The 25,964-nt window shown below is 35.2% G+C and overlaps 1 protein-coding gene across 1 annotated transcript in view; it reads right to left on the reverse strand.

Annotated features, from left to right (window-relative positions):
• ABCA13 (ATP binding cassette subfamily A member 13) overlaps window positions 1-25,964 on the reverse strand; it is a 193,206-nt gene that overhangs the window by 133,623 nt on the left and 33,619 nt on the right. Inside the window, exons 11-18 of the mRNA XM_074146216.1 lie at window positions 15,537-20,249; window positions 14,086-14,192; window positions 11,998-12,113; window positions 10,573-10,745; window positions 9,370-9,446; window positions 8,704-8,825; window positions 6,037-6,231; window positions 3,863-4,027 (exon numbers count right to left, since the gene is read on the reverse strand). Coding sequence (XP_074002317.1) covers window positions 3,863-4,027; window positions 6,037-6,231; window positions 8,704-8,825; window positions 9,370-9,446; window positions 10,573-10,745; window positions 11,998-12,113; window positions 14,086-14,192; window positions 15,537-20,249 — 5,668 coding nt within the window. The remainder of the gene's footprint in view (window positions 1-3,862; window positions 4,028-6,036; window positions 6,232-8,703; window positions 8,826-9,369; window positions 9,447-10,572; window positions 10,746-11,997; window positions 12,114-14,085; window positions 14,193-15,536; window positions 20,250-25,964) is intronic.

The raw sequence follows: 25,964 nt of genomic DNA on the forward strand, positions 1-25,964 counted from the left end.
ATTAAAAAGTTATCTGGAACTCAATTCTTAAATGGGGGCACAGGGGCTTCTGACCCAATTGGACAGCTGTATGCTTAAAAAAAATATACAATGAATAAAACCAAATTCATGTGGAGTAGAAAAATCAGCTATTCAACAAAAGGAACCTTAAAGTCAAGTCAGGTTATGGCTTGCACATAAAACTAAAATAAATTCACAATCATTACATTAAGAGAGAGAGAGAAAAAAATGCAATTTTCCTGGAAAACTACAAGGAGATTAAAGATAATTCAAAATTTGATTAAACCAAAGGGCAAAAGGAAACAAACGCAGAGAAACAGATATTTCTACTTCTGGGTAGAGCCATAAACAAAACAAAGTCTTTATTGTACTGAAATTGACAGAATCCAGGAGGGGGGGCACAGAGAATGGCAAAGTCACTGATTTGGTTAAATTATTTTTCAAAAGGACTATGAAATTTAGATGGCAATATTTGAATAAAAAGTAGAAAGCTCATCTGTACTTAAGAATGAGTGACATAATGCTACAGGAAATCATGGATATCTCATCATGATGTTTAATAGGGCAAGATATACAATAAATTTTGAAGTGGAGAGCAGTTAAAGACAAAAAGTATGCGAGGAGTAGAATGTAATGTATTATCAAATTATCATTCCAGTCCAATACAGTATACTAACGTGGGAAGGCAAGTACTTTTTCCCAAAAAAGACATATGCTATCTCTAAACTAGGTGAACCTTAACAGTCAATTAATGTTCTTGTCCTACAAAATATTAATCAGCATTAATCCAATAATTATGTGGGTGGTAAAAAATGTTGTTAAGAAGATATCGCAGGAATTCTGGTAAAAAGAAAGAAAACACTGCATCACAGAGACGTTACTAGTGTTATTCCTGTGACACTGATCTTAGGTTCACTGTGACAAGCTTTTTAGCCCTAAAAGAAGGAAATTACTGAAATTTGCCTATAATTTAATACCAGAAGGCATTGCAGGAGAAAAGAAGATCAGAATGTGATATGGCTAGAAACCAAGTACCTAAATTTCAATAAACTGAATATAAAGATAACCAGTGCCAAACATTATTTACCAATTGAAATCACAAGATGCTGTTATCAAATTGAGTTTACCTGGGTATATCACTGATTCTTGATCAATTAAGAGACAAAAATGTATGCAGCTTACAAAAAGGTAATGCAAGATGAATGCAAGATTAAGAAAGTCATTTTAGTAGGTACAGACACGAATGAGCAGAATTGCAAGAGTCACCATCCATAATTCCCCTCAAGCACGGTACGCATTTCTTGTCCCCAGCATTCAAGATTAGCCTTAACACAGCAAGTGAAGATGGCACTAGGATGTCTGAGACAACTGAGAGCTTGTTATGAAAGAAAAAAAACTAAAACAAACAAAAAAAATACTAAAATAAATCTATTTAACCTATCAAAACAGAGTGGCCTTCCACAAACACACCAGCAAGTCAGAGAAGTTATAAAAGCTACAGAACATTTTTGATATGAGATTAAACATATCTTTTAAACTTAAGTCAGAATTTTATACATTTATAACAGCAAGAGGCTTTTCAGTAATGATAGTTTTAATGGAGAGCTTCCTCAAGTTAGTGGAGGGATTAGAGAATGAGGCCACCTTTCACAATTGACAGCATTCAGTAACTCAGCAAGTCCCCTGCAGTTTCATGAGTGACAAACGTACTGAAAATTAGCTATGGAAATACAAGCAAATAATTTCAAACAGCAAAAAAAACAAGCAAAAATCATGATTGAAAACAGCAGTGTTTTTCCTCAGGAAGTTATCCATTCACTCAAAGTTGTTAGCAGAATGTGGCTCTGTCTTCCAATTACTACTGGCTGGCAGATATTGAGTTTTTACATCTTTTATTACACAATATGTAACACACCAATTCAACTCCACATTTTACAGATAATTTAAAAGTATAGCTTGCTTTTCATTTTGTCTTTCAGACAAAAACCACACATGCATAATTGACAGTTACTTTATTACCTCTTTCATTATAGAAGTAATTAAATCTATATTTTTAAAATCAACTTCAAAATAACTTTTTCAGTCAGAAGTTAATAAAGGAGAATCTGTCTTACTCTATGCTAAAGGTCCACATACTTTTACTTTAAAAATCTTTATATACTTTGTTTGGTAATCTTCCTAGTCACTGAACTACTTTGCAGTTGGTTATCATGAAAATAAAAATTCAGAAGGATGGACTCTTTTGGAAATAGAAGAAAATATTTAAGGAGGAAAGTGTATAACCGATATCCACACTTCAGTAGCACAAGTTTGACCACTATAGAAAAGCAGAAAACAAAATAATCAATAATTAAAGGTATTAATAGAAAGTAGAAAAAAAAATCCCGTTAAACCTGACAAGGAAAGGATACTTAAAAATAAACAACTTTTACTCGTCTACAAAGTGAGAAAAAGGTACAAGACAGAAGAACCCTTCAAAACATCAAACATCTAATTTGTTATCAAAAGAAAGAGGCACTGATATTTTTTAATCATCCACAAATTATTAGGTGAAAAAAAGAAAGAGCAATTTCTCAAGAAAAATTGAATTAACAAAACCTAAGAAAATAAAGATTGTGTCAGAAAAAGTTACCAGAAAAGGTAAGATGTGAAAAGGAACCAAAATTCCAAGGTTAAATCTATGCTATATTACAGGATAATACAGGCTGCCATGGAGCAAAGATTAAAACCGTGACCAGATGGCCCTCTGCTGTTCTTTTTGTTCCTTAGCAAACTTTTTTTGAACAGGACCTTTTGAGAGGTTCTTCTATCAAATAAGCAACTTTGAGATTTCACTCCAAAAAGAATACTTCCTTTGTTCAAAGGACACAAACAGAACTAGTTTAAGGAAAGCAGAAAAGCTGTAAGCATTTGATGATAGCCACCTTTCATTGTGGCAGCCCAAAGAAGAGAGGCTCAAAATGAAAACTAATATGCACAAAACAGCATTTTACAACGTGTCTGTCACACAGATTAGATACTGAGAAAGATTCATATCACTAGGAAAAACAGTATTTAAGGCAGTGCTTACCCTGTACTGTAGTCACAAACCAGTTTGCATTGTTTACTACTGAGGGATCTTTTAGAGGTTTGCAACTTTAGAACCAGATTCAGTCCTAAGCTTTCCACACAGAAGAGCAAATCCAGAAGGTAATGAATGCCATAGGGGTAAGCAGGTGTTCTTGTGGAATTGGACCTTGCTTAGAAACGGAAATCTTTTTTCTGATTTATTTAATATCAGATCCAGCCAACACCGTGCTATCTGTGTAGATGTGCAAACAGCAACTGCCCTTAAAGACAGGGTCAAAAGAAATATCCTCACTCACACTTCATGCTGCTTTTTTTAAAATGTCAAGCAGAACTATCACACAAAAACCTTAAATGATACAAACAGAAATCCATGGCAGATACAGGAAGTGCACATGGTACCCTTAAATCTTATCCTTAAAAAAAGTAAAGTTATTTCTTACAAATAGAGTAACAGTCTGGTCATCACAAAAAAAAAAAGAAAACACAGCATTAGCAGAAAATGCATGGCTACCTCCAAATCACAGCTAATACCTGCTATTATTAATCAGTAGCCTGACCCGATAGTAACTTAGGCTATGATCTCGTAAGTTAACAAAGAAAGAGATGACAGAAACAACGCAACAATAGACTCAAAATTGCCAGAGTGCTTGAAAGAGACCAAATGAATCTTCCTTGGGTCTATGGGCTCTCTTCTAAGTTCCCAACTTTCTAGGACACAATTTCTATTAGTACACATCCCTAAAACACACCTCATGATGGGAATTAAGTTTGCATATTAAAACCATACACATACCTGCCACAATGCAGAGATGTCAAGCACACCAATATCTTGAATTCCTTGGAGGAACACTGGAAGATTTTCCATGACATGGTGGGCTTTATCGAGAAGAGAGCTGATACTAGAAACAACATCCAGTAGCATGTTTAGTACATTGCCTATCTCAGATGGTATCTTTACCTTGGAAAAGAAGGAAATATCACAACAATAAATTCCAATTAGAAAAAAAATTTAACCTTTCAATGAAACACTCAAAATTATTCAGTCTTTTTCTAAAACTGCTTATACAATGTTCTGCAAATTATGTTTAACAAAACTCCTTTTAGTATAACTCCCCAGTTACTCTCAAATTCAGCTAAAGAAAAGGTCTAAAGTAATATTACAACTGGGCTATGACAGATCTGGAATTAAAATCCAGAGAACATGGTTATACCTTCCAAGCTGAAGAGAGCTCTCCTACCCAAGATGCTAATGGGATCTGCAACATCCTGTCCCCTCAGAAATCAGTGTAAATGAGAACTTTTCCTTCAACAGGTTCAAGATGCTCAATGCAACACTTTGATATTTTAAAAATAATTAATAACTTAAATTAAGTCTAGCAACCACTGTAGTTGCTTTAGGAATCATATTAGACAACAAACTTTCCTGTCACACTGTTCCTCCCTTTGCATTTTTCATATGAACTGCCTTTTACCTAAAATAATTGTATTTCATTCCCTACTGACTAAAGTTCAATTGGCCGTTTGCTGTTTCCACCATGTAAGTTTTGGCATTATGAATTTTCTCTCTGTTTGCTTTGCTTTTATAGGTTATTTAGATGACATGGTAATACAAACTGATTCATTGTTACCTGCCTATGCATGAAAATAAAAACAATATAATCTCATTATATACTTTCAGCTGTTTCCTTTGATTTTCTTTATTTTATCCACCTTTATTTGACTTCCTACTCTAATAATGTCTGTGCTTAATTTTCTTCTCAGCCTTCACCTGGTTTTACACATAAAAAAAAAGAAACCATAAAAAAAATCTTATTAAGTTAAAAAATTAACAAAATTTCCATTATAATTTAGGATGAGCTGGCAACATTTATTATTTGCTAGGAATTCATTATGCTTCAGTACGATTCAATAGAAAAGTCTGTCAGAATAAACACAGGGGTTTTTTTCTGTTGTTTTTTTTTCCCCCACTAGGTTGGCAAATAATTCAGAAAGTGGAAATTTCTTCCTTCTGGCATCTTAACCTATTCTGGGAAATCGTCTTGGTTTTAAATGTGTGTGGCCAACTGTTTAACTGCGCATGCAACATTCCAGAATGCAACCCGGCATCTACAGCTTTAGAACAAAATATTCTTCCTCCCAATATTGTAACTATTTTTCAGTTATTTGTACTTAAAACATTTTGTGTTCTGTCAATCAAGAACTGAAATAACGTCTGCTAACTATCAGAAATCTCATCCAATAATTTTGCCCTTATAAATTAAACTATTATCTCACTGAAAACCCACACTATATCCCAGATTACCCACAGCTGTACAGATAATACAGTTTTGCTACAGACTTCTGTATCCCTTTCATTATAGTTTTGCCACTGTATTATTCTTGTCAAAGTCATTTGACTTGGGTCATATAAAATATAGGAGATTTGCCCTATAAGAGAGACTTATCCTGAGAGCTGGAAAAGCTTGTTCCTGAAGGAGCTACATGAATTACCAACATGATTTCTACAACAAATAAAATGCATTCCAGAGCCCTATGAATTTCTCCTAGAAAATATTTTGTAACTCTTGTTAATGTGATCTCCTAGGCCTGTTTTAGTTCCAATGATGCCAGATCAGTCTTCCACACTTCCACACTTACAAATTCAGAAGTGACTAATTGCATGAACTACAAACTCTGCTAAAGATTAATAAAACTATGTCTCTGACCTTCCATGTTTTCTCTAAAGCTTTTATAATTAACTCCTCAATGATAATTTTCCTCAGGATGCAAGAAATGGAATATAGTACCATCTACCAACCCCATTCTTCAACTGTTTGTGGGGCTAAATGAAGATCAAAAAAATACCATATGTCCAGGGTTTGATTCCGCAGAGAAAGAACATAATAGACATATTAATTTATTTCTTTTTTATTTATTTTATTCTTCAAAAGAAAACATAGGAACTGAATGCTCTTTTTCCCATCTTACCTTGTAAATGATATGACGTAAGTTCAAATTTTGTATAATCATTACAAATGTGGTATACAAGTCCAGTGCTGGTAAAGAACATAATTCTTCCACTACCAGGGAAGTTTTACTGTTTTCAGGTAGCTTTAGCAGCAGGCTAAGTAGTTCTTCATCACATCTTCTAGTTAAAGCTACCAGAAAGGCACTGTAAAAAACCTATCATAATGTATATGTATTAGAAATTTTTCTCCTCGAAATGCAAAACCTTCTTTTATAGTCATTAAGGTCAGAATTTGTGTCACAGTAACGTGACAATTTGCATTCATCAACAGACCTGAAATAATGAACTCTATATCAGATTGATATGTTCTTACTTTATATTCTATATACATATAAAGAAATGAAGTATATTTCTTATAAAGATTTACTTTCATTTGTGAACAGGTCAATCAATTCATCTATGAGCAATCATACCGTAAGCAGGCATATTTACAATGCTGAACATACCCATTCTAGCAGATATACACCTTTGTTGCAGAAACAATTAAGTTTCAAAATCTAGATGTATGAATCACTAAAATCAAACAATATGGACCTTCCTTTTTTTCCAAGGACACATAAATTTAACCCTTAGGAATGCTTATATGGCACAACATTCACTCTGAGCTAGCTCACATTTCTCAGTTCAGCATTCCTTTGAAGTGTTATTATTTAATAGTGGATGAAGAGACAAGCACCTAAGCAGACCTTGGGCAAAACTACCATAAAAGCTCCTTGGATAACGATGGTTTGTTTCTTCCTACAAAAATGTCATATCACAAGACATATGTTTGCAAACCATATATCTCAGGAGTTCTTAGCTATCCTTTCTCCTGAAATGCCTGAAAGAAAACAAATGGCAGCAAGTCCAGAAAAATTACAGGTTTGAAGCCTGTAGGAGCCAAAGTACAGTCCTGTGAGCTCCACTGTACTCCTTAGGACAGAACCTGCCTGTACTGCCTCCACTGAATGCATCTGTAGCTAGTAACAGTACTCAGTGAGGGAGAGGGTCCCCAAGAAAATAAAATTCAGAGCCAAAGCTGGTCAAGATATGCAATTTAAATCATTGACTCCTATGAACATTTTCATTTCCAATTTATTAATTTCACTTCTAGATTTTTATTCTGGGGTAGAATTTTTCCTTTGTGATTGCAAAGGATTTCCTATATATTTAAATTTTCCCTTGTTTCCGCATGTACAAGGAACAGAATATGAATATAAATATAATTCTACTAGCAGCTGAGAGTGATACTGATTTGGACAATATCCAAAAAGGATACTGATTTGGACAATTTCTTTTGGAGGAAATTTGACTCTGTGATACAATTTGTAGTTTATTTCCTTATGCTCCATATGAATATCACCATTTCAGTCCATTTTTTAACCCATTTGGCATCTTATGTAGTGGATTACATCCCTCTGAACTTTCCTTGCAGCTTTAGAAGTATCAGAGCTAATCCAAACTCCTACTCCACAACTATCATTAGAGTTATCAGACAGTGGCTATATATACCATAAACATAAAGGATGTGCCTAAATTGTAGCTTAAAAAAGTACTTGTCCATCTTGCATAATCATTAAGAGACATAGGCTTTAATGCTGCAGTTGTAGTGGGGGAGGATTTAAGCACTTAAGCAAACAAAAAATTCCGTATAGATATGCAAATGTGAGATGTGTACATATATCTAAACTCTACATAGGACTTTTGCTAAACATAAGGCTAGAAAGCCATCTGAAAATTCAATCAATTAGCATTATTATTCCAAAAGATCACAGGTGCACCTGTGAACTGAATTGCTTCCAGATTACCATTTACCGGTATCAAAATAACAAGCTAACAGTGAAGGCAGTTACACGGCCAAAGAAGCAAAAGAAGAAAATCACCTATAAGTAGTTATGATAGTCCGAACTGCCTTTTTAATAGCCATACTTTTGACAACCTTGCAACTGTTTCTGCAGGTGGAGCATCAGTGACACCCAGTGGCTGCTTGATTGACCTGATTAGTTTATACCAAATGTACATCCAATTCTTTTCAGTCATACAAACATTAACAGGAAAGAGAACCTGTAGGTTAGGTGGCATTTTTCATCACTTCTACTAATCACGGGGATCACAGGAAACAGCAGCAATGATAACACACAGTCCTTCACTCAGCAAACTTACACAATATACCCTTTAGAGAATACTCAAGAGACAATAGCTAAATAAAATGGAGGTAAGGAAAGATAGTGGTAAGATAATGTAGGAACAGTGAGGAGCACACAAAAGAATGAAAAAAAAAAAAAATCAGACAACTCTGTACTGCAAGGATCAAAAGTGGGAAGATACAAATTATTTCTCCAGGAATCCTCACCTTTTCTATAGTACCAAGACAGCAAAGCTTTAAATTCCATGTCAGTTCAAGGGGTTAAAACACTGCTGAAAGTAATGAAACAGTGCCATTTAGACCAGAAGACTATGCTACTATAAATTGATCTGTTAATGCTTCACATTATTATTTGGAAGTCCTAAATTTCATTAAATATTCCACATAGAAGTGACAAGTGAATATAAGATTTCACACAAACAAGGTGGGCTTTTTTTGTTTCAGCTGGCATATCAGGCTATCGATTGACCCATTAATTTAACACCTCTTTTCGATCTTTTACCTTTGAATGAGAGATGTTGGCTTCCAAGATGGTACTGATAGTTTCTTCAGAAATATTGACAGAAGAACCAATGTCCAGCCTCAGCTGAGTAAGATTCTGCACACACTCTTTGACTTTCACACCTGGAAGAGAAGAAAAATAGTGTCAACAGTACCAATCTGCTTAATTAAATTTCCCACAGGCTGTATCCTTTTCACTAGATTTATTCTGAGGGGTGATAAAGGACACAAAAACTTCATATCATGTAGTTCACTTCTACTTCAAATATAAAGGTCATTCTCCTGGAAGACTGAAGGACTTGTGCATCTGTTTCCCTTATTCTATAAGAGCACAGGTTCCCCCACATCCCTGTGTTATGAAAACATCAGAAATTCATGAAGCAGCCAGTAGTCCTTTAAGATTTGATTTTTCCACTAACTTAAATTCCCTCTTCTTTCTAATGAATCTCTGCATTTTGTTGGACAGGCTCCAACAGGGTAAGTTATGCTGTCCTGTGCCAACTCAAGCGCGTGTATGTGCACATGTGTATAATGAAAATATATTCCATTAAGTCAGTAGTCTCCATAAGCAGTATCCCTTTAAAGTTTGAAGAATAATGAAAAAGTTATTGTCCTGCAAAATTACGCAGCAGTGACTTGTAAAAAAGTGAAGAAAACTGGAACCCACCATTCAAAAGATTAAAACTGCTGAGAAAAGCTGCCGCTGGATTTTCTGACAACTGTAGCTCCAAATCGTCAGCCACCCTGAAATAACAGCCTTAGTTTCACAAGTTATCAGAACTAAGTCATGGACATTACTATGTAAAAAGAGTAACTTCAATAGTGAAACAGCCACTAAATGAGGCAAAAAGGTCACATTATGTTCTATGTGCACACACTGTGCATGCAGTAAGCAGCTCTACAGACCTTCTCATGCTGTATTTATGTGGTGCAGGGATCATCATGTTTCATGTCTAAATGAAATTGCAAATGTAGAGATCTTCCCATGATGGCTAAGTTCTCAAGCAAACTAGCTTATGGAGAAGCACAGGTCTAGCAATATCTCACTTCCATGTTTTGTACTGCACACACATTTTTAAAACCAAGATACAAAGCACTGCAGTTCAAATTACTAATTGTAATTTAAGTGCTAAAGAATATACACACATAAGGTATTATTTACCATTCAAAAACTGGGCATGAGTCTATGATCCATAAGAACAGCATCTAAGCTCAAGTTCTTCTGTATGATTATAATAATTCACATAGACCATTCAAGCCCATTATGAAAACAATCCAGTAGTCAAACCAGCACAGCAACAATTATAACAAGGACCACTTCTAACTGACAGCAAGTTTGAAATACTCTGTAGTAGCGGTTTTATTCATTTATTCAAAATCTATTATTTTTCCTCAAGGGAATAACAAATATCTGAAATTATTTGGAGTTCAAGCCTGTCAGTTTACAAACACCATCCTATGTTTCTGACTCTTTGAACTGCTGAACTGATCCAAATGTTCAATGTTTTGCAGAAGATATCCAGCTGCTAAGAGGACAAGGCCATGGCAAAACAGCTTTAAATAAAAAATTAAGATATCAAAATTTTTACCTAAGTGAGGTCATGGAAAATTGAAAATTTTCTTAGTTGTAATTCAAAGCATTCTCTTTGTGAAGCAGCAAGATCTGCAAGTGTTCAGCAAAAGTATAAGGGCTTTTAGAAATATCCAGAATTTTGCTTAAATAATTTGTGCATTATGTGCACTCAATTTCAGTTTAATGAACAAAGTTTAAAGATACTTTGATAAAGAGTATTCCTCCTGTAATTACATAATTTAGAACACAGACATATGTAGAAAATAATATCTCTAACAGGAACCGTTTGGGCTTTACATTTGCAATCGTCTCTGTGTGTTCTCCAACATTAGTTGACATTCACAGCTGCCACTGCTGTTGTTCTGTAAGGCAGTCAGAAAGCTCTCCAAAGTACTGGAAAGTTTTTGGTTTACGTATGCCATGCTGTCACAATCCCCCTTGTTGAAAGAAGGCCACATTCTTTCAATATCCTGCAAAACACAGTGATCATATGGTTAGCAAATTCATGAGATTATGTTACTGCTTGTAGCAGGTCTTGGCAGCTAGATGATGCATATTTTCAAATGAGAATATGGGTAAGGTAATACTCTTTTACTCATTTTATATGTAATTGAAACTGGGTGAGAGATTTTTAAAGACTTGAGATTTGGAAACAATCAAAAATATGGTGAATTTAACCTAGCCTATCAAGAATATTCATCCATTAAAAGAAATGCCAACAATTTCATTTGATATTTAATTTCAAAATGAAATGGGTTTTTAATTTTTTATATTAGGCTGACCATTTTTATCTTTTTCCCAAAAAAGTGTTCTAAACATCGGTTTCCATTCAGCAAACCAAAAAATCTGGATATGAATATCCAAACTTTTTCTTCAATTATATTTTATGTAGTATTCACTTTTATCTTTTCTCCTGAATATTCACATTTCTGATTTTGCAAGTTTTTTTTTTTTAATATTTGCAGAAGTAGCTCATTGAATGGCAGTAGCTAGAGAGACATTTGCTCTACAAAAGTCTAGTTTGAGATATGAGTGATGCCTCTGACGCCTGTTTACCTCAAAGCATTGCTTTTCATATCAGACAAGCTAGCAGAGCTACTTAATAAAGAGGAGGCAAATTCTATACTAAAAGCATGACTTCAGTATTTTTTTTCGGCATGTGCACACATGTGCATTCTACCCAAAGGCCTGCTTCCAACTCTGGATGAGTCTCTAAATGCCAAATGTTATTCTCTCCTGCTGGTAATTTCATGCACTGTTAAAGAAAAACAACTGACCCCAACTGGTAACCACAGTTGCTATTTTAGCCTGAATGACTCTGGCCAAGAAGTTTATTTGCATCTAGCTTGATTTCACAGCTGTTCCTGTGAAGATTTAAAAGTATGAATCTACTCCAACTCATGAAATCAGCAGTATTACAAAATTTAAAGGAATGGGCTATTGTTTGGTATTGAATGACAATCTAGTTATTCTAGTCATAGGAATTCTATTAATTCTAGTTATATTTACAGCTTTCAAAGCTCACCAATGTTTACTTAAGGAATTCCTTCTGGGTATCACTATCAAAAACATCAGAGCTATACCCATACAAATCTCAGCTTTGTATAGCCTCTGTGGGGACTCATCATTCAGATAATAGGAAAAAAAGAAGACATCTCCATTAGTTTCAATAGTTTAATGCATGCTGTAAAGAGCACTTGTAGGTGTGGAAACCACTCAAACCTGATAACGATCTCGAACCAGACTGATTCCTTCAATGACCGAGAGGACTACATGACTTGCTAGTCCATCTTTACACTTTGTAGCACAGAAAAGCTTGCCAATAACAACTGGTTCTTCTGTAAGAGAAAATATCCAGGCTTAATTAGTTAAAAAAAGAAATTACTGTAATCAGATGAAAAGTTGAAAAAATAATATAGGACAGAGAAATTTTTAAAAGGAAATAAAGTCTGATGTGTTAAGGCACTGGGAAATATTTCTGGCTAAATTTATTTATCATTGCAGAGGGCAAGAAAGGCTAGTTTGATTTTATTTCCATTACTTTTCTCCATTACGCTTTCATGATCGGTAATAGGAACAGTGATACCTGCTACAGAACCAGAGAAGAAAACTTCATTTTTGCTCTTTGTGAGCAAGAAGCATAACCCGGAGAAGCTGTGTATATTAACCACATCTACCTCCTCCTTGGGCAGGCTCCCCTGATCCTATTTCCCTGTGGAGACACCAGGATGTTACTAACTCTCCAGTGACTTTCAAACCCTACCTGCAAGGGGAGGGAAACAGCATTACATAGACATTTTGCATATCTAGGGATAAAGAATCCATATAGAGGATATTTATCACCTGATCATCCATGGCAAAAGTTTCTACTCAAGCTTGTGGCTCCCATGTCCCTGGAAAAAAGCTCCATTCCCCTGCCGGTAGTGGGTTTGTACACTGGATGGCAGGGAAGGAGTTTGGCTTGACAGCTGAGTTCTGGTTTATGGAAGGCTCAAGTTTGGTTTTCCCCCCATGTTCTTTTCCTTATATTTGGTTAATAAGTCAAAAAGGAAAAATAATAAACACTCATCACTGCTTTTAAAACACGAAAACCTTGATCTTGCTCACAGAAGTAATACAATGCAACTCAGAAATGCAAATCAAGTCAAGTAGTTTTCATTTTTTGTCATTAGATTTCATAATATTTTCTGTTTCGAACAAAACATCCCTATGACCATCGTATTGAAATAAGAATGACAAAAAAATAGGTCCTTAATCTCAGTTCCCTCAATAAATAGACCGTTCTTTAGAGGTCAAAGACAGATCCCAGGTACCTGGCACACATTTTCAGTATTACTTATCCTGAGCTCAACATTGCTACTGCTTTACTCTTTGAGAACTACATCAGTCACAGGAGAGTGAAGATAGTCAGGATTCGGTTGTAATCACATTTTACATTTTGTTTGGAAATTAAGTTGGCATAAGATATTACCGATCTCATCCCTTGTGCTAGAACAACAGGTTAATGCCTCCTAATTGCTCTTCGCAAACAATTCTGGGCATAGTTGGGTTAAAATATGGAGTTTGAAAAGCAAAGGCTTTGGTTTCCCCAAAGAAAATATAATATGAAATTACACCCTTAGGTCAATACAGAGCCTTTCTTAAAGTGCTCATCTTGGGGCCCTATATGCAAGGAATAAAAAAAGCCTAACACATTGAAATTTTTACAACCTGTTGAAGTTGAAGTTATTCAGCTAGAGTTAGCCAGTCCACTGGCTCAACATGGCCAGAATTGGGAGATGCCACTTCCTTTATACACTTGCCCCATTATTTCTTTCTGTCAGCTATATGCTACCTTATGGCAACTCTGGCTCATTAAAAAAAAACCAAACCTGTGACTTGACTCAGTTCAGTAGCCTGGCAGAAAATATCCAGTAAAAAAGGTAAGACATAACCCAAATGTGTATACAGTCTTCTGCTGGGTTTGAGAGTCAAATAAAAAAGAAGAGGTCCTGGTGTGTCCAAGTAAAACCAGGATGAAGGGAAAGAGCACATGGCTAAAAATGAGAGAAGAGGAGCTGCAAGACCTCCTGCTTTCATTGAGATTTTGAATCAATGTGACCACTCCAAAAAGAAGTCATGCCATTATGTGATCTGCATCAAAATTTTTCCTGTGCCTCTGTTGATTTGATTTCTAGGCATCAGTATGCTTGCCTTGCTTGGCATCACTCAAATTAGCTTATATTTATGAAAGTTTGCTCAGAGTAAAGACTTAACATCGTACTACAAACACATATGGTAACCCATACAGCCACTACTGTGGTAACCAACCTGAAAAGATTTTAAGAACATTCAAAATGGTAAACTGCAACTTCTGCAACAGTAGGAAGCTAGCAGGATATAAATGTTTCTGAAGAATCTTGCAGATTTTAGAAGCTCTGTGGACAGATTAATAAGAAAGCATTATTTTCTTACTAAGGGTACCACAGAAAATTTTAACTATGTACAGTTGCAGTCTTCAATGGATCACATAAGGATTTAAAGATTAACATTTATTACCTTTGTTCTATTTCAAAATCAAAGCACAATACTTCCATCTTAAAAAAAAAAAAAAAAAACAAACCAACCAAGACACACATGGGAAAAAAAAAAAGGTTTCATCAATGTGGCAAGTCATCAGCTTTCTTAAAACTTTAGGAGCATTAGAAAGTACCTTAGCAAAAGAAGCAAAATCCTAACGGCTTCAGAAATACTGAGAGCCCACAGCATATACTGACTTGACAGCAAAGAACAGATTACTTAAAATCTCTGATAATCAGCATTTGGGAAAAAATAAAGCACTTTGGGGTATCTGCTTTTGATTTTTCAACAGATTTGGCTAACACCTGGCTCTGCTGACCACTGGTTTGAGATAGCTGGATAAAATTAATAGTAAAGGTCTAAATACCACATCAGTCGTACATCAACTTCAGTATGCCATTTCTCAACTGGTCTATGTCAGCAGAATCAGCAACTCCACTAGCAAGACACCCTAGAGCTGTTTAGAGTAACCATCTTGTGGGATTCATTCAGTGAGTATCACTTAAATGCAACTCCAGTCCAGAAGCACTTTTATTAAATACATTGTCAGTAAACATTTTCCCGAAGCAGACTTTCCTCTGTTGCTGGATTACATTTTATTTGAGTAATCTGGAAAAAATTATCTTGGGCTCAAGATTCCTTCAGAAACTGTATTTGTTAAACTGAACAATTTAATGCTATAAACATAGCCCCAAAAAGTGTCATCTTGTTCGCATAAGTCATCAGCAAATTTAAGTTGAAGACATTTCAAACACAGTATATCTACATTTGGATATAGAAAAAAAAAGAAAAACAAAACCCCAAAACAAACCACAAAACATTAGTCCCAAGCATTCCTTAATATTTAGCTCCATAGTCAAAATGACCATTGTCCACCAGTAACTGCGGGTTCAGTTTTCAAACACGCAAGGATTTTAAAACACTAGTATCTTCAAATATTTGGTTCAACAACAATTCTAGAAAAACCACCTCAAGTATCAATATAGAAGACTGAACACATCAATAAACCAGTACACACAATACAATGTGATACCAAGTATGGCTGGTCTGAACAATATAAGTTGCTACAAAATATCGTTTTACTCAAAGGCAACAATCTGAAATAAAACAGTAATTAATAAAAGTTTTGATTGAGCTGTTTACAAAGAGCCCTTCTGTCATAGTCAGCATACTGTCAAAATGAATACATAGAAAATGCTCACCTCATTTCTGTCATTATATCCTTATGCAAATCCTTTAGTGAGAAGGTTATTTTGTTCCTCTCATGTTTTGTGGTAGACTGAAATACCATTTGCAAGATCTCTTGCATGATCTCCATAGTTCTGTTTTGGGACTGAGTAGAAACTTCTCTATATTGTGCATTATCAAAAAATGAATCAAAGAAGTCAACTATCTGAAGTTCAGTATTGTTTGTATGCAGAGTTTCTTCTATAACAGAAAGATCAGTGATTATATGAAAAAGACTGTTAAGCAAAACTGAATTAGCAGTATGAGTACTATTCAATTTTTCTCTGCTAAGATGACCATCAACAAACAACATACCAGTGTAATCTTCCTTAGACTTATTTTGGAATAGTTCCAGAAAGTCAATAATGTCTTTCACAAACAGAAGCAGGTCATTCAATGAATCTTCATTAGCCATGAGGAGAATGAGAGCATGCATTATTTTAGAATCATTTTTGTTGTTACACTCACATAGAAAGCTGTTCAAAATCTCTTGTATGTCTTCAAAATTTCTTAACATAGCATCTACAGATGATGTATTAAACTGCTGTATTAAATCATCAAGATCCATTGAAGAGGACTGCCCAGTGGCTAACCTTAGTAATTGAAACTCTTGGTCTAGCAACACAAGTGCATGTCTAACATTAAAATTCAACAATAAATCTTCTATGCTTGTGACTATAGGAAACCAGAAGTTCTCAAAGTTATCAGATATATTACTGTTTCCATTTAAAGCTGCTAATGTCATAAGGATTGAGTATGTATGGTTTCCAACAGAAGACAACGTCATTATAGGCTGAATTACAGAAAAAAAAGAAAGGACAGCTTCTGTATCTAGAAGTCCAGAAACTTCACTGGTCATATTCTTAAAGTTTGTAAGAACAGACTTTATAAAGGATGTTCTTGGATGTCTGTTCCAACTTAGGCCACCATAAAGATCATGCAGCTGTTCAAGAACACCTTTAGCCATCTGCATTTCTGCCACTGGCATACTGGCTAGTGTTTCTACGATTTGTAAAGCCGCTTGTCTCTTCAATGTGGAGGAACAATTGATTGAGTATGTATTATTCACCTGCAGTGGCACAGCATAGGCAGATAGCTCATTCCAAAAATCTAGCAGCTCTTTGAGAACTGAGTCATTTACATGATGGAGCTCCGAAAACTTCAGAAGAATAGAGTTCCATTCTTTGATCTGATGAAAAAAGCAAGTCAGATTGTGAGTGATTTCTGCCTGAAAGTCTTCCATAGTGCATGAGGAACTGTCCTCCAGAGTGATGAGTTTCAGCTCCTTAATTACTTCAATGACTGCATTGTAGCTAAGTGTAGAATTGCTATGCACAAAGTCACAAGGTTTAAAAGTGGGACCACTCTGAGGTGTTGCTGTTGTGAGAGTCCAGCAGAATGATGCAGAAAAACAAATTGAGGACTCTGCAGGTTCATCAGACATATCTGTCAGTGTCTCCAGTAACATTAGAAGACTTTCTACTTGATTAGAGAACTCCTCTTCAGTAAACATTGGCATTTTTGCTTCATGAGTCAGTATGAAAGTGTATACTTCAGTTAGTGCTTCTGTGATGTTTCCATGAGCTAATCTTTCCGTAAGGCTGATGACATCGAAGAGGAGATTGAACATGTCTTCTATATCATGGATCTCGTCTTGTTTAAAGACTCGTGTTATTTGCCATAAGCCAGTCAGGTTCCCATTACAGGAATTGTTCTCAAATGCATCCCACAAGTTTGTTAACATTCCTAACTCAGACCTTTCAATATACAAAGGTTTGATACTGTTAAAGAAATTATCAAGGCTCTCCTGGACTTGTTTGAATTGACTTATCAAGAACTCAACATCCATGTTCCTCATACTTTGCACCAAGGCTACCATATGCTTTAGAAACTCTTTATCATCTCTTAATGGAAAGCCAGTAAAATTAAAAGACTTGAAAATTTTAAGTGCTTTCCTTAGCAGTTCAATATTCAGAGCTGCTGTCTCTATCAGTTTCTGGCGAAATGTTTTTTGTTCATCCTGCAAGTCTGAGTCAAGTTTACTTATCACATATTGAAAGAACTCCATCAAGAAACTGGTATTTTTCTCATACAAGAAAGGTTCAATCTCAAAATCCAAATCAGAGGAGCTGTTTTCATGGATTTCAAAAGTTTTATTTTTCAGAAGAGTTTGAATTTCTGCCAAAAGTTCTACTAATGAAAGCTGAACATGGTGTAAAGAATTAAGGAACATCCTTGAAGTCCTGTTAAATTCATAGACTGACGGACTGAAATGGGTCTTATTTGATGTATTCTGTGAGTCCCCCACCAAATCATTAACAACCATTTTTATCTGCCCTCCAGAGTTGTTCAAAAGTGTAAAAATAAATTCAAGCACACTAATGTCATCTTTAAAATAAAATTCAGGGAGAAAAAATTTTAAAGTTTTTGCTATAATATTGAAATAAACATTTACACAAATCATATCAGAACCAGTTATGGAACATTCAGGGAGCATCAAATTAAAAATCAAATTAACAAAGTCCATCACGTTCATTAGTTTAGCATCTGTCTCAATGTTTCCCAGAGATTTCAGTAGAAACAAAATATGTTTTGCACTTTCAAGGTGGGAGAGTGACTTGTATTTTTCACTGAGATTACTTAATCCACGTATCCATCTGTTGCAATCCTCTGCTTCATCTGCTGTACTATAAAAGTTTAGAAAGGAATTAAGAAGAGATGAAAAATTTGTTTGTGAATGGCTTATGTCTTTCAGAGTACTGTCCAAAATTAGTTTGGTAATATTCTGGAAAATGCTGATACAAACCATATATTTTCCTTGAGGTACACTTTCAAAGAAAGCAGTTGTGTCTTTTATGTTAGTGAGAATAACTCCAAGTTCCTTTTGGGAGAGCTTGAGAATAGTAGAAAGGGAATTTCCAATGGAAAATACATCAGCACCCTTATCTTCTCCCTTAGATTGTCCTGAGATGAAAGTATCAAGCCAAGAATTCAAAAATTCTCCATTAGCAACCTTCAGTATAGATTTCTGCAATTCAGTTATCATGACTCCCATCGTGTCTAAAACACTTTCTAAGCTGTTACCTTTAAGCGAGCTTGTGACATCAACTGCATTGATAAGTATACTTTGAAGATTAGCAAGTGAAGCTTCAAAATCTTTCCAGTCATTTAAATCACCACCTCTTTCAAATATGATTTTTAATAGATTCATTGCTGCTGTTGTAGCTTCAACAACAACCATAGCTGTATTATTGCACAGTTCGTCATTAGTTACATTTAAAAGACTTTCTGAGAGATTTGCCAAATCATTTCTTAGACAGAAAAAAAAGGTTGAATTCAAATGTAAGATTTTGGATGCTTCTTCAAAAATCTCTGTCCAGGTTTGAAGCCATGTAAAAGTGCAGTGCAAAGCAGAAGGCACACTTACCTTATCTCCCAAGTTTGTTATATTAGACAGAACACTGTCCAGTGGAAGCAAAAGTAAGTTGTAAACCTCTGCTGAATGATCTACAGAAGTAATGTTTGATGGATAAAAATCAATGCACCCATTATTTACCAGACATTCTGGGGAGATATCAAGAAACTGTTCCAAATAACAAATGGCAGCTGTTTGGAGCTCTTCATCTATAAACAAAGTTTTAAGGCTGCTCAGAGTGCTATAGACAACTTGCATCTCTTTTTTTCCTTTCTGTGCAAGAAACTGGGCCTGAAACTCTGTGTAGTTGTAAATTATTAGCAATTTTTCACACAGAGACCTACTGGTGAAGTTCCAGAGAAGCTCAAAAGTTTCAGAGAGAAAATCAAAAACTCGATCCCTATCTTGCAAATCATGCCATACTTGAAAAAGTGAAATATCTTTTGAAGTCTCATAAAGAAATGTTAACAGAGTGCTATTGCTCTCACTATTTAAGACCAGATCATCGCTCTGATACAGAGAGAAAAGCATTGGAACAAGTGAGGCCACACTAGAACTGTTTAATTTTTGTATGTTTTTAAAGAAATTGTGCACAATTTCTTCTAATTCTTGTACTTTAAACATAAAAGTTGCATTTGAGAAAAATAAAGAGGCATTACTCACTCCATGAATTGTGCTGAAAGACACATTGATATGATCATCAGTCAATGATCTGACCTCATAAAGATTCCTCAGGAAGTTTTCACTTAAGTGTTTTAGATTGTTCAAAGCAGGAATATTTAAATCTGGCCAATCAGTCAGGGTATTTTTGAGCAATAGCATACTTCTATTATGGATTTTATTTTCTGTAATGAAAAATATAATTCTAGATAAGGTCTCCAATACCTCTTTCTCTTTCACTTGACTCAAATGAGAAAGCCTAGAATGAAGTTCATAGAGTACAGTTCTCACTATATGCCAGAAAACTTCTGTCTTCTCTTTTGTCCAGAATCTCTGAAGAGGCTTGAAATTTTTTCGTAGCTCATTATGGAGTTCAGAAACTGCAAGTGAGAAATTGGTGGCAGATTCCTTTCCCTTAGCAAAGTTTTTCATCTGTGTAATTGTATTATTCAAGACATTTTCGATTAAAGACTGGTTTGAAGAAGCTGAGAAATCAAGCATTATAATTTCTTTTATGACTTCTACAAGATGAAAAAGATGATCCATTTCCTTTTCACCAGAAATCTGTAAGTTTTCTTGTCTACTCAAAAACTCTTTGAAAGATGTCAAAATCCTGAAAAATTAAGCACAAGTTTTTTTTCTTGTTATTTACCTAGCAGGCAGACAAGAATTGCTTAAATATATATTTTATAATTTTGGAATATAGTTTTATTTTAGTTCAAATATCATTTAAATAGCAGTTCACAAATTAATCACCACAAAACCTGATACAACACAAATGACAATCACTTTTGTTTTCAAAAATGTAACAAAACTCACTGAATAACCATGGCCACATTCAAATCAAAACCTGAATGTAGGCAGCTAGGTTAAAGAAGTGTGCATTTACCAGTAATTATAATCAAGCTTGTATGCCACAAGGAGTCAAACATCTTTAATTAAAGTACATCACATTTTCAACTGCTGAAAAGAGCAAAGATTTCATGCTCCACAACTAATTATTTTCTAGAAAGGAACTTATCAATAAAATTGATCAAAACCTTCAATTTTCTGTGAATTCTGAAGATTTTTTAATTATAATTATTGATAGCTAAACCATTCCAGTTGACCAGCTGATAGCTGAACACTGCTATTTTAATATCTAGGAAAAAAAAAAAGAAAAGAAACCACATGAAATCACAGTGAAAATCGGAGTGCTCCCAACTGATATTTCCATTATTTCAATACTACTTATCAAAAGAAAAAACATTTACTAGGCAACATTTACTAAGCTCTGCAAGACTGGTCAAGATTGAGGTGCTTGGAAAAAGGAGCATTCCAATGCAAAGGTCTCAAGTTGAAAATACCCCCTCCATAAATATGTTTTCTTTCAATAGTTAAAATGCAGAGCGCCACACACTATTTAAGAGGTTTGTGTTGGAATTTCTGTGTCAACTACAGGAACCCAGACAAGTCAGGTGATTCTGTTAGTGCTACTGTGCAGAGAAAATAGTGCATACTCTAGAAACGGCATTTGAGACCAAATCCAAATCCTTGCCTGAGCAAATGTGTCTGCATTGATCTTTATAACAAAATTAAGAAAGAGTACAAAAGAAAAGTCATCAAACATTCAAGATATCAATTTGCATTCTACTTCTTAACTTCCTTTTTTTTTTTTTTTTTTCTTTACAATAGATATCAAGAATATCTAAGCTTTTGAAAACCCAGACCAGGAGTTCTTTTCTTCTAGAGCCTATTTTAATCAAACCGCTAAAGTCCCTGCCAAGATCTGCTTGAATGAAAAGCATGACATGTCTAACAGTGGAGGAAATACTCAAATTGTGCTATTTATAAACTTTTGATTCTTCATCTTTCCTTGCATTGATAGTAGTTATTTCCATTTGATAAGTTAAACAAGGGACTGATTTAGCAAAGAGCTAAATAACAGCATAGTGAAAAATAAAGTTCAAAGTCCAGAAATGTAATTTAGAAAGTATTCTTATCTATAAACAGCTGTGATCACCAGCATAGCATGGTAAATAGTTCACAGCACTTAATACCAGAGGCAGCACTCCACAATTAGTCTGCAGTTGTTCCATGAGGGATATTTTTTTCTTTTTTTTCTTTCTTTTTTTCTTTAAACAGAGTGATGATTAAATGGCATCTGTTTCACTGTTCATCTAGACAGTAGCAGGGCTATAATGCAAGTAAATTAGTGACAAGAACCCCTCGTAACTGTACATTGGAACTGTCAGGGATCTACCACTTTGGTTACTACTGATAAGACATCAGAGATAAAGATATCTTTTCTTAATGCTTTTGAATGGCAGCCACAGAGGCGTAACTTTCTTTGCAGGATTCTATTTCTTCCCAGTAATACTGAAAAACATCCATAATTTAGCGAAAAGAGGCAGGGTAATTATGTTCAAGAATTACAAAAGTCCAAAGTGGAGGTGGGGTAAACAATTTCTAGAAAATGGCTAAACAAAGAAATTACACTGACTAGTTCAACCTTACCGTGCCCAGGAAATAAATGAGGAATAATCTGGTAGGTCTTGCAGAAATGCTAAATAATGACCTAGGATGGTGTCCAAACTGAGCTTTTGTCTAGAGCATAGAGATGTTTCTAGCCTATCTGCAGAGAAAAAAATTTCAACATCAAGAGACAGATAAAAGAAACTTTTAATGAATACATATATGAACAACTTTATCAGCTCCCACTGAAACAACCTGAATAAATCCTACCAAATTTAGGACATGAATGTGTGCAGAAAGAGAAATACATCCTGTAAATTTTAATAGTAGTAAACATGCAATTTTTATTCAAGTGTTTGTTGTTAGTTCTACTGAATTATTTAAATGAATGAAATGCAGAATCAATCAATATCAGCTCTACATAAGGCACATCTGTATTTTCCTTGCAGAATTCCTTACAGAAAAATTAAAATAAAATTCCTTACCAAAAAAAAGGAAAAATATAACGTATCTTTTGAATTATACATGAACTGCAGAACTAGTTCAAATACAATTAGTTTTATTACACCAGAGCACACTTAGTGCTGTACTCGGCACTGAAACCAACACTAATATTTATTTTTCCTTGGAATTTCAGTAAAGAGAAAGCAGTTCTGTGAAATTCACTATTACTGCTCAGAAATCTGAAATGTCTGGAACTGTAATAGATTACAAAACCTGTACAAATCAATTCACATTTGAATAGCTCATTTCATTAACACAGTTCTTTGATTTAAAAAGTACTGCTTATTTTTGCATACATTCCATAGCTGCCCACTTGCTGATGAGGTATTCAGCACATTTCTGATTAGCTCTACAGAGAAAAAGAGTAGAGGAAAAAAAAGATAAATGTGTTCAGAAAAGCACATCTTTAGCAGAAATAAGATATTTTGCAAATCCAAATGGCTACCTAAAAAAAAGAAAAAATACATCCACCAGTAAGCTAAATCCTTCAGAAGGTGGAAATATAAGTGGTCAAAAAAACAGAAGAAATCAGAGCATAGTGAAAAGACTTAAAGGAAACAAACTGGTGACATTGGGCAAGGTCATTTTTTAGTGCTATTTGGATCAGCCACATTACGTCCTGCTTCACAGCTCCAGTAAAACCTTGAGAAGAGTAAAACAAATATTTAATGAGAAAGAATTCTGAAATGGAAGATCTCCCATTCCTCAGCACAAATCTCAGCTATTTCAAACTTTTTCCCAAATACTGAAAAAATAGTATATTCCAAGAAAGTTAATAGCAGATGGGTCAGGACATCTGGAATATCACAGGACAAGTAGGATGAAGGAAATCAAACATCAAGTCCTTGCCTAATATGAAACAAGCCTAGAAATACCTTTACTGAGTGACCAGCTAGTCTGGTCTCCCATTTATATCCTGGACTTAAGAAGTCTTGCAACAGTATTGTCAGGAAAAGCAGAGACTCCAATCAGGTTCAAGCGGTTGGAATTTTCCCAATAGAAATGGATGATCCAAAATTTTTCCACTTGGCACTAAAATCACAGTTATTTTCCAGAGTCAGGCTGTGTATATTAATAAGTTTTCCTTCCTAATGATTCACCAGCTGGTGAATCCCAAGGTTGATGGAAACACCAATAGGTTCACAAATGCAAAAATCATCACCTTTTCCCTTTCCAAGGAATACCATACTCTAAAACAGACAGAGAACCATCAGAATAAAGCCTGTGCTGTGCAGTAGCAGTTTCCTTACCCGACTGATCTCCTGTGGAGTCTGCTTCCTCATTCATGTGTTGAGCCACCTTGCATGTCCAACTGACAAAAGTTGTTAAATCCTTCCAGTATGGGCTGCCCTCAAAAGCAAACAAAGTATCTTCAAGTGTATTATTAATTCTGAAATGACACAATAAACAAGGCTGCCATGATTAAACCAGTGATTTCTTTCAAAGTCAAATTAGCTTGTGAACACCTGCCGTTTCTCTGTAAATCTCTATGTAAATTATATTGCTAATTTATGCATTCAGAGAGTCAAAGAACGATATGGGGTTGGAAGGGACCTCTGGAGATCATCTAGTCCAACCCCCCTGCCAGAGCAGATCCACCTAGAGCAGGTTGCACAAGAACATGTCCAGGCGGGTTTTGAATGTCTCCAGAGACAGAGACTCCACCACCTCTTTCAGCAGCCTGTTCCAGTTTCTGCCACCCTCAAAGTAAAGAGGTCCCTCCTCATGTTTAGATGGAACTTCCTATGTTCAAGTTTGTGCTCATTACCTCTTGTCCTGTCACTGGGCACCAATGAAAAAGAACTGGCCCCTTCCTCTTGACTCACACCCTTTAAGTACTTATAAGTCCTGTTGACTTAGGGAAAAACTGAGGCAGGCAGGCAGGCAAGCTAATAGCAGAGTCCTTTGCTAAAGAAATCAGCGGCATAGTTATTACATCACTCTAAGCACAACTAGACTTTACTACACAGAAAAACAAGAAAATGCTCTGGTTCAAAAAGTAGCATTTTGAAATTGAAAGCAATTATCGAGAAATGCTCCCTCTTGTCCTGAAATACACCTTTGCATTAAAAAAATATCATTGCTTTGTCCATGAAAAAAAAAAAAAAAACCACTAAAAAAAAATACCTCACATTAAAATAGTGATGAGCTTTTCTTGCTCTTCGATGTTGCTTAAACACGAGCTTCTATTCCCAGGGGCCTTTTAGCTGTATCAGTGTTTTTGATGCTCATAAAAGGAAACATAAAACTAGTCCTCCTGGTGATTTCATAGTCATTTAGAAACACGGAGGGAAGGAAGGCAACCAACCATTGACCAAGAATAAAAGGGACAAGAAAAGTGAAAAAATTTTCTAATTCAAGATGTTATTAATAACTGTGGATTTAATCCCTGCCGCCAATGCAGCTTTTGGAATTTCTGACAGATTCTTGAACGCTTAGGCTAATAGTTTTACTGTTTTAATAGCAAACTCTTCTGTCAATTTTATCATACACATAAGTAATGTAGTTGTCTTCTACACGTTTAAGTTTGAGACCTCGGGCATCTGTACAGTATAAAAGCAACTTCACATTAAACGCATGCTTTACATTGCCAAGCAAGAATAATAAAATCCTATCCTATTTAAAACACGTTATTGATATAGGGATTTGTTTCTTCATATACTCTGATTTAACATAATTAAAGCTTGAAATCAGTAGAATTACTGAGTCCTTGCAAATTGCAATCAACTTAATAAAAAGATGAATGGATTTTCTGCCAAAATAGAACAGTGACCACTTGATGTGTTCAGAAAGCAACTTGAGGCTGCAATACCCGTCCTAGTGCACTTCCTGACTACCCTCTCTTTAATGTTTTCCTGCATTTCCCAGGAGTCTTTCAGATCCAAGTTTCCAAAAATCCTGAGCAGCACAGCACTGGAGAGGTAGGTATCAGGAATCAGGCTCAGAAGTAGCAGAAAATGCTTGGATGTGAGAAAACAAAAAAGGGAGAATAGCTTTTAGAATCCTAGATACCTACATAACCTCAGCCTATTTCCACGCCTAGCCCCCCAAATACTACTATCAATTAAAAAAAAATATCCTCTACCTTCCTGTTTGTGCTTATAGAAAATTGTTAACACTAGGTGGTAATCAAAAGCAAAAAGCAGGGGTTTAACCTTTTTATCTATTCAGTTTATAATACCTTAACTCAGGGTTGTACTAGTCAGGATCATTATGTATTAAAAGGTACACAAGATACATACAGTGAGAAGAGCAGCTGTTCCTGACAAGAGGCGAAATGGACATCTTCCTTAGATGGTGCCTCTGTGCTCAGCAATTGATTAATTTCACAGTAATGAGCATAGTTTTTGATTAGCTGCTCTTCTATTTC

Source organism: Numenius arquata, chromosome 4, assembly GCF_964106895.1.
Source record: "Numenius arquata chromosome 4, bNumArq3.hap1.1, whole genome shotgun sequence".
Taxonomy (NCBI): Eukaryota; Metazoa; Chordata; class Aves; order Charadriiformes; family Scolopacidae; genus Numenius; species Numenius arquata.